The sequence below is a fragment of the Castanea sativa genome, chromosome 3, assembly GCF_040712315.1.
Source record: "Castanea sativa cultivar Marrone di Chiusa Pesio chromosome 3, ASM4071231v1".
Lineage (NCBI taxonomy): Eukaryota > Viridiplantae > Streptophyta > Magnoliopsida > Fagales > Fagaceae > Castanea > Castanea sativa.
Genome location: NC_134015.1, coordinates 19,018,615 through 19,036,611, shown reverse-complemented (window position 1 = coordinate 19,036,611; position 17,997 = coordinate 19,018,615). Strand labels below are relative to the sequence as shown.

The window sequence follows — 17,997 nt, the reverse complement described above, 5'->3', positions numbered from 1 at the left end:
CTCTAAAATTACCAAATATGCTTAAAAATCACTAAAAATTACCAAAATACCCCATAAACCTAAAAAATAACCAAAAGATGCCCTAAACCTAAAAAACAACCAAAGTACCTACGAAACCTAAAAATGACTGAAATACCCCCAAAACCTAAAATTTGACTAAAATACCCCCAAAACTTAAAAATTACTTAAATACCCCTATATTAAAAAAGTGACTGAAATATTCCTAAAACCTAAAAAATGACCGAAATACCCCTTGAAACCTATAAAATGACAAAAATGCCCCTAAAACCTATAAGATGATAAAAATATACCCTAAACCTAGAAAATGTTTGAAATACCCTCAAACCTATAAAATGACCAAAATACCCCTAGACCTTTGAATGACCAAAATACACCCAAAACCTCTAAAATGACCAAAAATAATCACAAACCTCTAAAATTACCAGAAATACCCTAAAACCTATAAAACGACCAAAATAGCCCCAAACCTCTAAAACGACCAAAATGCCCCCTTAAAATATATAAAATGACCAAAATACCATTGAAACCTTTAAAGTGACCAAAATACCCCTAAACTTGTAAGATGACCAAAATATACCTGAAACCTCTAAAATTACCAAAATAGAGGTTTGTGATGTTTTGGATGTTTCGAGGGCATTTTTGTCAAATTAAAGGTTTTAAGAATATTTTGGTCATTTGGTAGGTTTCAAGGGAATTTTAGTAATTTTTTAGGTTTTAAGGTTATTTTGATAATTTTTTAAATTCTAAGGGTATTTCGGCCATTTTTTAGATTATGAGGGTATTTTTGTCAATTTTTAGGTTTTAGGGCTATTTCGGTAATTTTTTGGGTTTCAGAGGTATTTTGGTTACTTTAAGGCTTCAAGGGTATTTTAGTAATTTTTTAGGTTTTGGGGTATTTTGATAATTTCTTAGATTTTGGGGGTATTTTGATTATTTTTTAAGCTTTGGGGTATTTTGGTCATTTTTTATGATTTTGGGTCTTTTGGTCATTTTTAGATTTCAAGAGTATTTTGGTCATTTTTTAGTTTTAGGGTGTCTTTTAATCATCTTATTGGTTTTGGTGGCATTTTTGTCATTTTATAGGCTGCTGAGCTATTTTGGTCATTTTATAGGTTTCGAGGGTATTTTGGTCATTTTCTATGCTTAGAGGGGGTATTTTAGTCATTTTTTAGGATTCGAGGGGTATTTTGGTCATTTTTTAGGTTTTGGGGGGTATTTAAATTATTTTTTAGGTTTATGGGGGTATCTTGGTAATTTTTAGGTTTTGAGGGTATTTTGGTTTTTTTTTTTTTAATGTTTTGAGGGTATTTCAGTCATTTTTTAAGTTTAGGGGGAATTTTGGTAAATTTTAGGTTCTAGGGGTATTTCGGTCATTTTTTAGGTTTAGGGTGCATTTCGACAATTTTAGAGGATTTTAGGAGTACTTTGGTCATTTTCAAGTTTAAGGGGCAATTTGGTAATTTTTATTATTGGGTAATTGGGTGGGTTAGGGTTTACCCATATTAATTGGGTTGAGTTGGGTTTGAGTTAGAAGTAATTAGTTAAATGGATAATAATGGGTAAATGAGTAATATCCAAACCTTGCAAGAAAAATTCAGATAATATTCCAACCCTGACCGAGTACCTCTTACCCATTAACCGGGTATTACTCAAAATATTTGGAATAGGGACCCATTAACCGGGTATTATTCAGAATATTTGGATTAGGGAGGGTTGGATATCCATTACCCAATGGATATGGCCATCCCTAGTTAGAAGCCAAAATTAAAGGAACCCCAAATGTTAAGGGTCATAGATGTACTTTACACTTTGTTTGTTTCAAAGTAAAATACTTTCAAATGTAAAATATTTTCATTTTACAGTATTTGGTTGTTTACATGAAAATGGAAAGAAATCATTTTCAAGTGTTTGTTTCATGGTAAAATGAAATTTTTTTCCTAATCTCACAGCCTATCAAATCCAAGTAACCACCACCAAATAAGCAAAAACCAATCAGCCACCAATCTACCGTCCACCTAAACTACCATCATATTGGCACAAACCAAATTACCATCGCTCCACTGACCATTTAAATCAGCAGATCGAAGAGGAAAAGAATAAAAAAGATGGCTAACCAACCACTGTAATCCACAACTGTCACCACAACAACTCACAAACCATTTTAGCTACCCACTACAACACACAACCCAGCCACCACCACAACCCACAACACAATCACCACCACTACACAACCACCACAACAACCCATAAATCATTTCACCTGCCCACTGTAACCCACAACACATCCACCACAACAAAAAAAGAAAAATAAGAAAAAGAGAATTGAAGCCACAACATATGCTTGTTGCTCATTTTAGCCATATGCTCAATCATATTACCCATAATCTTCAGGCATTCCTAGCCACAAAATAAACTCCTGATTAAATGTCCACAATCATAATATTCTTATTCCATTTCAATCTAAAAGATGATTTTTTATTTATTAATTGAATTTGAAAGTCCCAACATTCTTCATTCTTGTATAATCAAAGCTTTTTTGAAAACTAAAAAGGATTGGGGATTCCCCATCGCAATCACAAACACTCCTCTTCTCTTGTCTCTTCAAACAAAACTCCGTGATTGTGTACGGACAAAATAGTATACAATAATGAGGGGAATACAACAACATGTAGAGACATAGATGAGAGAGCAACAAGTAAATATCCTCAATGCCTCTTCCTTATGGGGTCCACTACAACGGCGAGTGATCAACCACAACCATTTTAGCTACCCACTGTAACCCACAACCTAGCCACCACCACAACCCACAACACAACCACCACCACAACTCACGAGCCATTTTAGCTATCCACCCTCTGCCAACGCGAACCACAACCAATAGGTCATCCCAACCATCCTCTACAACCTACAAAAGTAGCCACGCTTGACCCTTATGGAACAAAAACCCAAATCGATAAACCCACTCGGCAGTAAGTAAAGGGGAAAAAAAATTAGAACTAAGAACCTGTGGATAAGTTGATGACAGTGGAGGTGGCCAAGAAATGGTGGAGCCGATGACAATAATGGAGAATTACAAGGAAAAAAACACTTAGTGGAGTTGGTGATGGATAGTGCCGACAAAGGGAAAAGCCAGTGATGGGTAGCACCAGCAAAAGGAGGAGTGATGGGTAGTTTCTAAGGTGGAGCTAGTGATAGGTGGGAGAGAAGAAGGATCATGGTGGGCTGAGTTTTGGAGAGAATACTAAGAGAGCGTGAGAGTGAGAGAGACAAGTAAAGCATCGGGACTGAGAGAGTGCACAAAATGTAAAATGTTTCACCAATGTTTGAAGTGTAAAATATTTTACACAAATTTGCCTTGGTTGTTCTAGTTTATTGAAAATATTTTACTTTTGACTAAATATTTTATTGCAAAACAAATACTGTAAAATGTGCAAATTTTTTCCTGAAAATATTTTATTTCAAAACAAACGGAGCATTAGTCTATAAATTAATTGAATATAAAATATATTGATAGTTTTGTTATTAGCAATTAAAAAGAACATTTAGATTAAAATCTCACAAATGGATAAAAAATTCATCAAAAGCTTAGACGATAATGACATAATACAAGAGAAAGTTAACAAAGAAAATATTTGTAGTGATATTAAAAAAATGTAATATAAAAATGATTTATTATATAAAATAAACTATTTTAATTTCTAAATGTATACATCTCTTACATAATCTTATAGAGTTATTGTTGATACTTTATTTAATTGTTTTTACTGATTATTTAAAAAAAAATTAAAATTGCTAAAATGTTATTTTAGTTCGATTGGATTAGTCACATTATCAATTACTAATTTTTCATATCAAGAAGTGAGAAGCATTTAAATACATTAGATGCAAAATTATTAATTAAATATAAAAAACACCTAATTTAATTATGGCTTTGAATATCAAATTGACTATAAGAACTCTATAGGATCTTAAATCCATCTTAGGTATATATTTTTAGCCATAACAATGAGTGCAAGGATCTCCAAATAGTTTGAGAAAAATGATACATTAAATAATTATTGCTTTAGGAAAAAAATATAAAAGTACAAAATTGAAAATTATAGCTCCAAACTAATTTGGATTTGTCTTTTCCGATCTGTTAGCTATTGATTTATAAAATTATTCATATATATTATTTAATTCATTAAAAAAGTCGTATATATAAATGATTTTTTTAATCACTACATAGTGGATTAGAGAAAAATAGCTCCAAAGTCCAAACCATTTGAGCTAAACTTTTTGCAAATTACCATTTTCTATCCTATTGCAGTATAAAGTTTGGCCCTAAACATATTTAAAAACATATTTGGAGCTATCACACAGTTAATCTATATATATATATATATATATATATATATATATATATATATATTATAAAACCGAAGCCTATATGTATAAGGTAAGGACAAGCCTATCTCACTCGTAAATAATATGAAAAAAAGGGTACTGTGTTGGTGGTTTTCACCATTGTGTATAAATAAATTAATGAAAAAGCTATCAAAACATGTCCAAAATCTCATACGGTGAAATAGCATATATGCTTGCTTTTTATTGCAAAATATTTGGTCTTCCTCAATTATACAAAGTTGCCTATTTTGTTATGAGGTGTGCATACATGAATTATGAAGCAATGTTATGAAGTGATGTAAACAATTATAACGCATTGAATGAATTCTGTTATTACTACCACCCATAGCAACTTTGATTAATAATTGTTAATTTCTCTTAATTTGTTAATAATTATAAAATTTGAATTTTTTTTTCCTTCATTATAGTTATTTTAATATTTCAAGTAGGCAATAACCATCAAAATTATAAAAAAAAAAAAAAAAATGGTACGATCTCTTTGATACCTTATATTGTAAAAGTGCATGATATTATTTTTTATATCTTACATTTAATAGTTTTAGCAACTAATTATAAAACTATTTATATGTTTAATTTAAACAAGGAATATTATTACATTATTATTACTTAGAAAAGTTGCGTGACTCTATCAAAAAAAAGAAAAGAAAAGTTGCGTGACTAGAACTACACAAGCATCTCAATCGCCAAAAGCGACAGGCAAAGTTTCCAATCCCCTCTATGAGAATTCTGGAAATTTCGAAACGGGTTTGAAATCTCCACCTTACTTCCCTCTCTCACTCTCCATCTGAAACTCCACAGAGTCAGAGTGCATAACTTGTAACTGGAGTTTGATTAAATCCGACGCTGTTTACAGAATCATGTCAATCCCACCCGGCTCCTCCTCCTCTCAATTCACTTACACCAACACCGCAGCCGCCACCAACGCCGCCGCCTCCGCCTCGTCCTCCTACTTTCCAACGCCCTTTCACCTACAGCACTCCGCCGCCGCCGCCGTAACCACTCCGTCTCAGTACCCCGCTCCCTACGTCGGCCCCACTCCTCCCCCTGTCGTCTACCCCGCCGCCCCCGCCGCCGCTCCCGTTTACTCCCTCCCTCAATACCACCAGGTATATATATAGATTATATGTATTTATGTATTTGACATGGGTTTTGGTTAATCTGTTTAGTTTTGGTGTTAGGCTGTCTCTAAATCTGGTTTTCTGGGTCATTTTCTATGTGGGTTCTGGGAATTAATATATATGCTTGTATCTATGTGAATGATTTGAGGGATTTTTTTTTTTGGGTGACTTGGGTTTTGGTTAACTTGTTTAGTTTAGTGATTTTTGTTGGGTTTGGCATGTGGGTTTTTGAGGATTGATGGATTTAGTTGGTTTGGTTGCAGTATTTTTATTTATTTTTGATAATTCAGAATTTCATTGAAACAAAAGAAACGACTATTACACAGTGCTGGCCTTCTCTAAACACAAGGAAGCAAGGTGCAACAACTAATAGAACATGAGAGTGCTAGCTCTAACCTCTAACTAAACCTTCTTTGATTCTAATGTAACTTTCTATACACAAACTAGCTAACTTACAGAGAGAGGCTCTTAGGTTTGTTCCTTTTGGGTTGCTAATGTCCCCAGCAGACCATGTCCTCCCAATTTGTGGGAATTCCACTCACTAGGCAAAGAGCCATTACGTGCTTCTAATTTTTGTTTTGTTTTTGATGACGAGGAACCCCCTCAAGGCATGGGCCAGTGGGACCACCCCTGAGGGGCCTGGATGCCTACACATCCCCACTGAGCAAGCATTGGGTAAATCTTCAGCTAGGAGTCGAACCGAGACTTCTGGGTTTACAGTTAGTCCAAACACTTTCCCTTACTGCTGAGGCACCCTGGGTGGGGGCCATTGCATGCTTATAGATTCTCCTTTGAGAAGGAGCATTCAAAGAACAAATGGTTCTTGCTCTCCATAAATCTTTTGAAGAACATGTAATTGCTGTCCTCACTTAGACCCCATTGCACTTGCCTGGATTTTGTTGACAATCTGTCTTTCAAAGCTAGCCAACCAATAAAACTATGGTCGGGAATTGCATTTCAGACTTCTCTTTTTGTTTCTTATTGTAGTCCAAAGTTGCAGCACAATTGAAACACCATTTGGGGAAGCTGCCAAGATAGCTTTATCTGAAAGCGATCATTAGACCTTGCTAGCTTCCACCTTCACTCTTTATTCTTCAAGACTGTTTTTAGCTTAGCTTCATCATACGCCGCTCTACTCCCATAAACTTGGATCAAGACCCCTTCTAGATGCATCTATTCTGCCATAAGAAAATGTTTCTGCCATCCCTTATTTCATAACAAAGAAACTGCCTAACCATGTCTCTAATCTTAAGCAATTTTTAGGGTTTTATTAGTTAAATTTTAATGGATGGTAAAAACGGGAGATAAGAAAACTTATCTACAAAATAAAAAGGGAAGTACAAAAACTAAACATCAATGATTTTTGAATTACACAGTCTTTACTACAATTTTTGCGAAAACATTTTAGTTAAATTTGATGTATATATTGTAGCTTTTTTTCTTGTGTGACATGAAATCAATTTTTTTTAATGGTTGGGAAGAGCACTAATTTGTCTGTAACCAAAAGAAAAGGATAATTAAATCGTGCGGATGGGTCTTGAGTTTATTTCTACCCAAAATCAAATTAAAAGGTTTCTGATCTTTGTTTTTTCGTTACTTTATAAATTAATATTATTTTTGTATAATTAAAAGTGCTGTATTTGAACAGGCCCAACAATTGTTTCAAAGGGATGCACAAACGATTACACCAGAAGCACTTGAGAGCGTAAAGGCTGCCCTTGCAAGCAGTGAGATTGAGCACAAAGCAGAAACCAAGAAGAAAGCAGTTCCTCGCAAAGCTGCTGGCCAAGCTTGGGAGGACCCGACACTAGCAGATTGGCCGGAAAGTATGAATTATGTCGCCCTTCTCTTATTCACCATGTGTTGTTCAATTAATTGATATACTAGTGCAGCAGTAGTGCTCATTTGGGATAACTTATTTTCATTTGTTTATTTGGCAAAAAAAAAAGGCTGGGAAAAGTTAAACTGTATCTACTTATTAAAAAAACAATTTAACTGTATCTAGAAAAAACAAATCTTGAAAAAGGTATACATAAGCCAAATAAGCTGAATAAACTGAATTGTTAACAGGCCCTTAGCGAGCATGCCAACTTATAAAATTGTCATGACCAAGTACTTTTTTATTTTATTTTTAAAATTTTTCTCTGTTGGATTGTTTGGTAAAGTGTGCTCGGTTTTATTGTTTCAAAATAATGGCTTCATTACCCATTTCAACTTGTAGTTTTGGTGATAGAAAATAATTTGTCATGGCAAAAAGATCCAAATAGAGTAATGCCAAAGTATGTGGAGTGTAATTCTACCCCAAAAGGCACTTTAATGTGGGCAGTACAAATAATCTGAGAAATGGAAAAGAAGTGGAAATCATCCAAAAGGAGGCCCTCAATGAAAAGAAATTTGCTCACAGTATAATCATTTCTAGATGATACTATCAATTCAGTTCACTTAAAATTCACTTCTTGTAAAACGAACTAGTACTTGGATAATCAATCTGAAAAGTAACTCCTAATGAGCTTTTTGATTGTGCATTGTCCAAATATGTACTGATGATTGGTCTCAGCTGAACTTTGGATAAGTCTGATCCTCTATGCATTCTTAGATTAGGACCCCTGCCCCCTTTTTATTTTATTTTATTTTATTTTATTTTAGGTGTTTGAACTGTCGTTTCTAAGGAGTTAGATGGTTGTTTAACATGATTTGGCTTGCCATGGTTTCCTCTCTAAAGGAAATAACAACCCCATCTTGGCCCTTAAAAGCTATATATACACACACACACACGCATATATATATATATATATATATATATATATATATATATATATAGATGTATGTATGTATGTATGTATATGTATGTATGTATGTATGTATGTTTTAAACATGTATTTACTCACATAATTGTTATGTTGATATTAGTTGCTCCTTTTTTTTTTGGCTGGATGTATCTCTCATGTCATTTAGCTTTGTTGGAATTTTGTAGATGATTATCGCCTCTTTTGTGGTGATCTTGGTAATGAGGTGAATGATGATGTTCTTTCGAAAGCATTTTCACGATTCCCTACCTTTAACATGGCTAAAGTAAGTTCTGCGTCATTCTATTTCTTCTACTCTTTATTATTGGCCTATGTTTGCCTGGTGTGAACATTTTGCATTTCCTCTTCAGATTTTTGTTTGAAGTGCACAGAGCATAAGGTAGGTCTTGTCTGCAATTTACATTCCAGTTAGACATTTAACCTTGAGTAGCTTGCAAGTTGCAAATTAATGAAGTTTATCCTATCTAGTGTCGTTTGTTATCTAAAGTATAAAATGCAAAAAAAGACCCCCTGGGGTTTGGACCAAGTTGCAAAAAGACCCCTTTGTACTCTCAATTTAGTGTTATAGACCCTTGAATTCGAGAAATGACAAAATCGAACTCACTGTTACATTTTGATTAATGATGTGGATGGAAATCAAGCATGTGCCATTGATGTAATGAACTTTTTATATATTCATTTCTATCTCAGATTAAAATTTAATAAAAAATAAAATAATTTTAAAATAAATTATTATTATTTTCTTTCATATCCCATGTAAGAACTAAACCCAAGCAATCTCCTCTAGTCCTCTCTCACCCCAGGCTGCACTGCCCACTCCAAATTCACTGACTGCTCTAAATTTTTTCGTCAATTACTACGATTCCTAGAAGGAAAGAGATAGAGAAAGAGAATGAAAGCAAAATTACAAACAGGCCTCTCTCTCTCTCTCTCTCTCTCTCCATGATCTTTCTTTAATCTTTGTAATTCTTTTGGTTAAAGGTTTTTGATTTTTCTGTTTTAGGTTTGTGATTGATTGCTTTGGGGTTTTGTTGGATTCAATTGAGAGCAGAATTTTTTTGTTTTAATTAACTAATTTTCTTTTTCTTTTTGGTTTTAAAATAGGGGCTGGGCTGTGTTTGGTTGCTGCAATAATGTTGGAAAAATGAATGAAAATCGTAGTTTTCATTTTTCATGAACAAACCAGAGAATCCTATTTGGATTTTTAGTTGAATTTATCCTTTTATTTTACTGAAAAGAAGTTGGCAATCAGGCAGCATGGGTTTGTATAGTTTTGATGGGTTGAGGTTTGCTGTGCGTTTTGTTTCCTGCACAACATTCTCTTCATTTTCCTTTGTTTACTCATTAACCAAATAGGTTTTTGTTTTTAATTCAATATTAAGAGAAAGGTTTCATCAAATTTTATTTTAAAATGATTTTATTAGAGTTTAAAACTTTTTTATTATTAAATTTCAATAAATAAATAAAAAACATAGTCCAGTGGATGGCACATGCTTATTCTTTTCACATAGTTGACAAAATGCAATGAGGTCTTTTTTGTAGTTTATAAAATCTCAAGGGTCAATAACACTAAATTGAGAGTACCAGCCCAGGGGGTCTGTTTGAAATTGGAAAGTTCTGCTCAACAGCTGCTGCTAGAACCTAACATTTCGCTATGCAGCGGGATCATTTTGTATTTTTCTTTCCCTTATCTGAATAACGCAAACGTCGATAATATATAAAATTGCTTACGTGTGAAATTAATTTGGAAATTGTCTGCTTGACAACCTAGCCTCTGGGATATGGACAGCTGGAATCGTCATGTGGAGCTTGAGTCCTTTAAATTTGACCTGACTTATGGAATAGCTTGAGTTATAGCAGGGTTGGGTCAATTTGAATGAGTTGTAGTCAGGTTAGTGAACCCATTAAGCTCTTGAGGTGGGTTTTGTTTTTTTATTATTTTTGGAACCTTAGGCGTTTTTAACATTTAGAATATGACAATCTTCCAATTTTTGGTCAGGAGTAGTGCCAATGAGCTCCAGCTGAAATTGCATTTCCTCCTCCCATGTTAATGCAATGGAGGTTAAGGTTGTGGTTTCAAGACCCATGGGTTGCATGTGTAATTTTCTAATTATTTTTTTTGTCAAAATGGCAAGGATCTGTAGATGGCCCCTCAAGTTTTATGTGATTTTATATTCTAGGCCCCTTTGATATATGCTCTTGAATATCCTGTTGAAGTGATGGCTGGAGCTAAAGTGCACTTGATCGCCTTCAAACCATGGGTGGCAAGTGGAAAGATGACCATGCATTGGGCCTAATGAAATAAATATTTGGCTGTATGGCATTCTTTCTTTGTCATGGGCAGGGGTGTTGGGTGGTTCAGGGAGGGGAAAAGGCATAAAGGATTAGCTGTTACTTTTGAACTTAAATAAATAAATGGGTTGTGCACTTGTTGAATTCAGAGAGCGTCTTGATTAATATTATAGTCTTGACGATGTCAACATGCTACTTTGGAAAATGGCTGTGACTATGGGGTCTACTATATCTCTTATGTATATAAGGGAGAAAAAGGGAATAAAAATTTATGAAGGATGCCCCTTTATTTTTTGTTCTGCATTTTTTAGTTGCAACCTTAATGGCTCTAAAAACATAACCCTCATAAAATTCGAAATGATGATTTTGTGAATTAATTTGCATGGGTCAATCAATTACTTATGTCAACTGTTACATATGACTAGATGGAGGCAATTTATCTATTTCTGCTATGGTGGTTGTATCTGGGTATAGATTATTTTAGGGTTAAGAAGGGTAGTTTACCAAACAAAGAAGAATTAATGAGTAAAAAGGGGTTAGTTATATCTATTAACCTTAAACCATAGGGGCAACTGCAATATGCACTCTAAACTATAATTATTTTATTCATAAACACCATAGTTCAAAATTAATTTGTAATGTCCACCATACTGTTCAAATCAACATTCAATTTAAAAGATTAGTGGTTAGCTATCCACCCTAACATATGGGGGCTAGCATCCTCAACTATTAAAATTCTATGACTGACATCCTAATTTGAGACTAATCTACCTATTAATTTGTTAAGTTAAACAATAATTTGGATGGTGTGAAGGAACTTATAAATTATTCTTAAATTATGGAGTTGATAGGAATATTTTGTAGCTTAAGCTGTACTTGTACTTTACAAAATGTCCATATAATTTAGGGCGAATAGTTACAATTAATCCCAAAAGAATCAATGGAAAGAGAAGGGTCATTTTGAAATGTTAGTTATTACCAATAATTACAATTAATCAAACCATTGAGTATGCCTTTTGGAACCCTTCTTTCTTTTACAAATAGAATCTCACAGGGGCACACATATTAATGTGTAAGAAGGGTGTCTCAATCTTGACCTAACTACTTGCGATATGTAGTAATGCAATTCATTGTGGTACTTTGACTGTGATTTAATTTTCTTTTGCCACTTGGGGGGTTGGGGGAGGGGGATGTGATGGTTTGTTTATATTAATTAGGCTTTGATTTGTTTTGCATGTGCATTACTTCTTGTGTCTTTCTATGGGTCTGCTCAGTCTGTTTCTTATCGTCTCTTTTCTGCTTGTCCTTTTCATATGCTTTTGAAGTGAAATGATCTCAAATTAATATATTCCATGATCTTCAGGTTGTCAGAGATAAGAGGACTGGCAAGACCAAGGGCTATGGATTTGTTAGTTTTGCCAACCCTGCTGACCTTGCTGCAGCACTTAAAGAAATGAATGGTAAGTCATTTTTTTATTAGTAGATGTACTCTTGATTGTATTGGTGTTACTATGCGTAAGCTGTTCTTAATAAGACAAACCTTAACATAGGAAATAGCATAGTGGTCTTCTGTGAGGTGTGGGATAATATCATGTTCACATGATTATCTTTTCCTCCAAGCGGTAAACTTGCTTTATATTCATTATGGATGACTGGTGTCAAAAATAAATTTTAACATTCTAATCTTTTCAATTCGAGGTGGTTTAGGATTATTACTCTCTATAGTCAATGTCAGTGTTTTCATTATTCTAATCTTTTGATGGATAATAAGCTTTTATTGAGGGATCTGGCTCCCCTCCCATTTAGAATCCTCATGTTTTTTCCAGTTTTTATCTAGATGACTGACACGTGGCAAATGACACATCCAAAGGTTAAAAAAAAAATCACGTCAACTATGAATTTTCTCTCAATTTTTGGGTCTTTCATTCTCTCTTTCTTTCCTTCCCTCTGCCACTTTCTAGCAATCTCTCCAACATTATCACTGCCACCTGAACATCAGAGGCATCAAGATTAGAACTTGGGTAAAAGTGAATTCTGAAAGCTAAGAGAAAAACCCAAGTCTTTTTTTTTTTTTTTGTATGACAAAACCCAAGTTTGCTTTCTTTTCAATCTCAATAGACAACTGAACTTGAGAAAAGAAAACCGTGGAGGTGATAAAAATCAATTGAAGTTTTTGACATCGAATAGATTTGGCCATTTGGTGATAACGTGTTGGGTCTTCAATAAGCCCAAATCAACAAGAAATATACAGTAAATTATGCAGCCAAACAACTGCTCAAAACAATAGAAAAAAAAGATAAAACAAAATATATTAAATTAAAAACAAGATCGAGATAGAACAGTTGATGGTTTAACAAGTAAAATGAAAATGGCTGTACAAATAGAGGACAATAACCTGCATTTCCTGCAGACCCACCTTGCACAATAGAGCTTCCTTGGCTTTTGGCAGAAAGATCTTTTATTCTTCTTTGATTTCCTCATCTATTGTCCTACTTTTACCCCTTTTTTCCAGAGAGTTATGATTTTGGGGCCTTTGATTTTTAGGAGACTGTGATGATGTTGGAGAGAGGGGCAAAGAGAGAGAAGGAAAGACTCAAAAGTTGAGAGAAAATTCATAGTTGATGTGGTGTTTTTTTAACCTTTGGATGTGTCATTTGCTACATGTCAGTCATCTAGACAAAAACTCGAGAAAACATGAGGATTCTAAACGGGAGGGGAGCCGGACCCTTTATTGAGATGAAGCAACTACATCTTGTATGCACGATGCTTACACAAAATTCTCCTAGAGGAATTACATTGTAAAAAGGGAGGCTTTAATGTTTATAACATATTGCATATTACCAACATTCGGGTGGCCTAGTTGGTTAGATACTGGGCCAACAAGTCTCAGGACTTGGGTTTGAGCCTCAACAACCAGCTGTGTGTTGGTGCTCCTTATATCCCATCTCCATCCCAAACGGTCCAAAAAATAATAAGTGAGTTTCTCACAAATCGGGAGTATGAGATCCCGCCTAGGAGCGAGTAGGGTGCTACTTTGGTCACCAAAAAAAAAATAAAAATTGCAGATAACTTTTCTGAGGATAGGAGACCATTCAATCAACGATCTCAAGTACAAGGATTTTAGCTTAATAACTGAGACCTTAACACCATTAAATATGTGATTGTTTCTGACGCATGAAATGCAACAGAAATTTGAAGAATAATTACTCAAAATCTGTACGGAATTGACTAAAGTTATTCTTGCTTAGATATGTGATAGTTGGATTAGACTTAGTGATGTGAAAGTAGAATAAGACTGTTAACATACAAATATTAGATTATGACTAAATATCCATAAGAATTGCTGTATTTAAGGTCAAATGATTTCTTGATATCAGGTAAATATGTTGGAAATCGGCCAATCAAACTACGTAAGAGCAATTGGAAGGAGAGGACAGACCAGGATGCGTTGGAAAGACAAAAGGTACTGTTCTCACTCGTGCATTGCGTGGTTTGAGTTTTCTTGCTTGCTTACTTACGTGTAGTACCAACTAACGTGGAGTTCATTGCTCTCTTGACAGAACCATTCTCAAAAGAAACCAAAGCTTTCAAAGAAGAGTGTGTTGCACAAGTGAATTGTGTATCTGATGGTGGTAATTAGAGTGACAAAGCAAATCTGTCTTAAGGAGCTTTCTGTGCCATTTTTTTCTCTTCATTAAGTGGTTGTAAGATTATGTGAATATAATGATGTTGGACAATTCAATAGACTGGTGGAACTTTCTGCTGTTTTTGCTTCGTTTTGTGTTCTATATTTTTTATGGATTTTTAATTTTATTTTTTTGGTTAGTAGATTCTAACAATCCCCTCTATAAAGCCACCTCTATTGAAGATTTTATAATGCAAGACATTCAACTAATTTGTCAGAATGAGCTACAGCAGCAAGAAGAATGGAGCGCTTAATGTGTGAATTGGCTGTAAATGGCCCGTTTGTTACCGTTGTTTAAATAATAATTTTAAGTATTTAAACAATATTACACATTTTTTTACATACTTTTTTATTTACACGTTTTTTCACATGCTTTTTTACTTACACATATTTTTTTAAAAATACAAATAACATTACTAGAAATCGAGCCTTAAATCTATGCAAAAGTTTAACGTCTCATGTCACTTCCACTTTGTCAAAATAAATTTAGAATTTAAATTCTATTGTATTATAAAAAAAAAAATCAGTATTTAAAAATATGATTTTAGTTGTCTAAAAATAATCACATAAATATTCTTCGATCAACTAAAGAATTAATAACTTGTCCAGTATTGATTTTTTTTTATTATTATATTTTTTGCCAAAAAAACCTTTAAACATTGACAAATATTTTATTTGGATGAAAATAAATATTAGTTTATATATAACTAGTATTAAGAATGAAAAATTGAAGTTGACTTAAGTGTTATATTAGCAATTCTTAAATATTTTAAGTATGTGAGAATTGACGTGTTCAACATAAAATATTAAAATGTGGATGTCAATTTTCGTATTTCATTGGAATTGAGATGTTCATGTGAATAATAATTATAGTAAAAATCAATAGAACAATTGTACATTTTCATGAATTCCTAGGAATTAATAATTGTAGTTTTGAAACAGGCCAAAATGGTCTTCTATCACTGTACATGAAAATATATATGAATATACCACTGTTTCCAAAATATGTAGGAATCTATCATTTTTTTAGTACTCGAGTTTGGAGAAATTGAGTTTTAAATGGTACTCGAGTTCCATGAGGCATGAACTCAAGTATCAAAAAAGTGGTGATTGCTACTTATTTTTGAAACAATGGTAGATTTTCATATATTTCGCCTAAAGGTGCTATAGTGCCATTTTTACCTTTGAAACAAGTTGCTCAAACTTTTCAACAAACACTTCCAGTTATGGGTGAAAATTGTCTGACAAATGGGCTCATTTGGATTTTTGAAGAGTGGATTGAATTGGCCACAAGAAACCACATCAAAACGCTATGCGATCAATATTACAATTACTAATGAAGCTCAAAATCAAGCAGTATATACAAGCAGGATGGGGAACTTGGATGTAATTGCTTGTAATAATCTGTAGTTAAGTTGAATATCTGACATGACGGCGCAAGAGTTTCAAAAACTTTGTTCTAAGTTTCCGTTGCTTGAGACCTTGACATTGCAACTAATCTCCAGCTTGATGAGGCTTAAAATTTCTATTTTCAGCTTAAACCTATAAGTTTTTGGAGGAACTTATCTCTAAGTTTACATCAATACTTCATGTCTACGATATGTTACAACCCCTCTAATGCCATACATCACTAATATTCACACTCAATGGTTCATCCAATTGAGAAAATATCTTGCAAACTTCAAGCAAATCGATTGTTTGGAATTATTGTTTCTAAAGCCTCCCATGGTAAGTCCATTAATTCAACAAAGTCTGAGAAATACTACTTGAAATAAAATGAATTTATCGAGCTGCAATAAAGGAGCATGATAGTTAGCCAATTTGAAGGAAAATTTGCCAAGTTAACTACAATTGTTACTGCATTAGTGTCAGATAAGGAGAGTAAGTCAAAAAGTTTTAGGATGGACTAAGGTCCCAAATGAAGCAAGGGGTGGTGACATTTGAGTTGACAACCTATTGGGTAGTGGTGAATTAGGCTTCGGAAGGTGGTCAGAACTCTATTTGTCAATTCAAGAGACAATGAACACAACATGTTGATGATAAGGCACAACAAAAGTGTCCTAAATATGACACATTTCAGGTAGAATAGGATTAGTGTATTGTCCTAAGAGGAAGGAGTTTTGGACTATACCAACACCTTCAACATGAGAAAATAAAGGGGCAAAACAAAAGCACAAGGCTCATGAGAGACTTTATAATTACGCACTCACTATTGGTGCTAGTTGGCTCCATCAAGAGATTCTTAAGAGGGTGAACTAAAGCTAGAAGACATTTTTATTGTGAGAAAGGTCTTTCTAGAAATTTTCCAAAAATACCATTATTCACTAGATTTGAAGATAAAGTTTTCTATTGACCTATTACTGGGTATTGAACAGAATCTTGTAAATTATAAGAACTGAAAGAACAATTATAAAAGTTACTTGATAAGGATGTTATTAGGCCCAACGTTTTGACATGGGGTGCCTGTGCATCAATGTCATTTGCAAAGAAGAGGATAATCATTCGACTTTGTATCCATTATGAGGAGTTAATAGAGTGGATTTATTAGATCAACTTCAAAGAGCATAGATACCTCGATGATGATTATTATTATTATTGTTGTTGTTGTTATTATTATTATTACTTTTTTAAATTTTGGGATAATTGTATGGATTTATATACTAAAGTGTTGCATGCACATGTGTTGAGTTTTACATTGAGTCTTTACAAAGTAAATATGAGATATAGATGCCATTAAGAGGGGAGTAATTGTAATTTGACTAGACTGTATAGGGTATAGTGTAGTTGTGGCTACTACTTTTTTTCGATTGTGACAAATGATATTAGAGCCAACCTAGCAAAGCCACGTATCTATATGTGTGTGGGTTATATATGTGTGTATATGCACTTATCAAGCTATAATTACAAGATGTTTTAATTGTAGTTTGATTTTAGATATAGTGTAAATGTACTTAGCGCTTTTCTCTGTCATTATAGTGTTTCTTGAAGAAAGTTATGCGAAAGATGACTTTTTCTTTTTCTATCAAGGTTACTAAACAATTGTTGGGTTTGACCTAGTGGTACATGCGTTGAAAGTAAGGAATTAATTAATTTCTCTTCTTGCGACAAGCTTGGCTTGCATAAATCAGTTTGTTGATGGGTTCGGAAGTCAATGAATGCTAATAACTTCTTTTTGATTTCGGTCACTGTCCTTCGACCTCATTACATGTTATCTGCTATGGATTATTTATGGTGTACTTGATAGGTAAAATATAAAATTTTAAAATGTCCCATGTACATATACGATTTATTATTTATTTATTTAGATAAAGACTACTTTTTTTCTTTAACAATTCCTTGTATAAAGTCATATTCAGATTTATACGCAGTGCGGCTGCCAATCACATAGCACAAGAAAACATAACATATAATGAGTTAGATTAGTAGATGAACGAAATTTAAGATATCTAGTTTTGTGAGTCATACGATACAATTAACACGTTTTTAAATAAAGTACATGTAGATTTCAGAACTATCATTAATATTAACATAATCTTTTTTTTTTCTCTTTAAAAAAATGCCTTGTAGATTACTTTCGGAATCTTAGCAAGTAGTTGCATGAAAACTCACCTCTCGTGAGGTATCATATTTATTGGAAACCCACTACCAGTGGTAGCATATTTAAAAT

The 17,997-nt window shown here is 33.6% G+C and overlaps 1 protein-coding gene across 1 annotated transcript; it reads left to right on the top strand.

Moving 5' to 3' along the window:
• Positions 1–5,037: 5,037 nt before the first annotated feature.
• On the top strand, positions 5,038–14,460 carry LOC142630064 (uncharacterized). The gene is made up of 6 exons (XM_075804138.1): positions 5,038–5,534; positions 7,195–7,372; positions 8,521–8,618; positions 12,009–12,105; positions 14,023–14,108; positions 14,206–14,460. Exons 1-6 carry the CDS (start codon positions 5,286–5,288, stop codon positions 14,257–14,259), a joined length of 762 nt encoding a protein of 253 aa, XP_075660253.1. The 5' UTR covers positions 5,038–5,285; the 3' UTR covers positions 14,260–14,460.
• Positions 14,461–17,997: the final 3,537 nt, after the last annotated feature.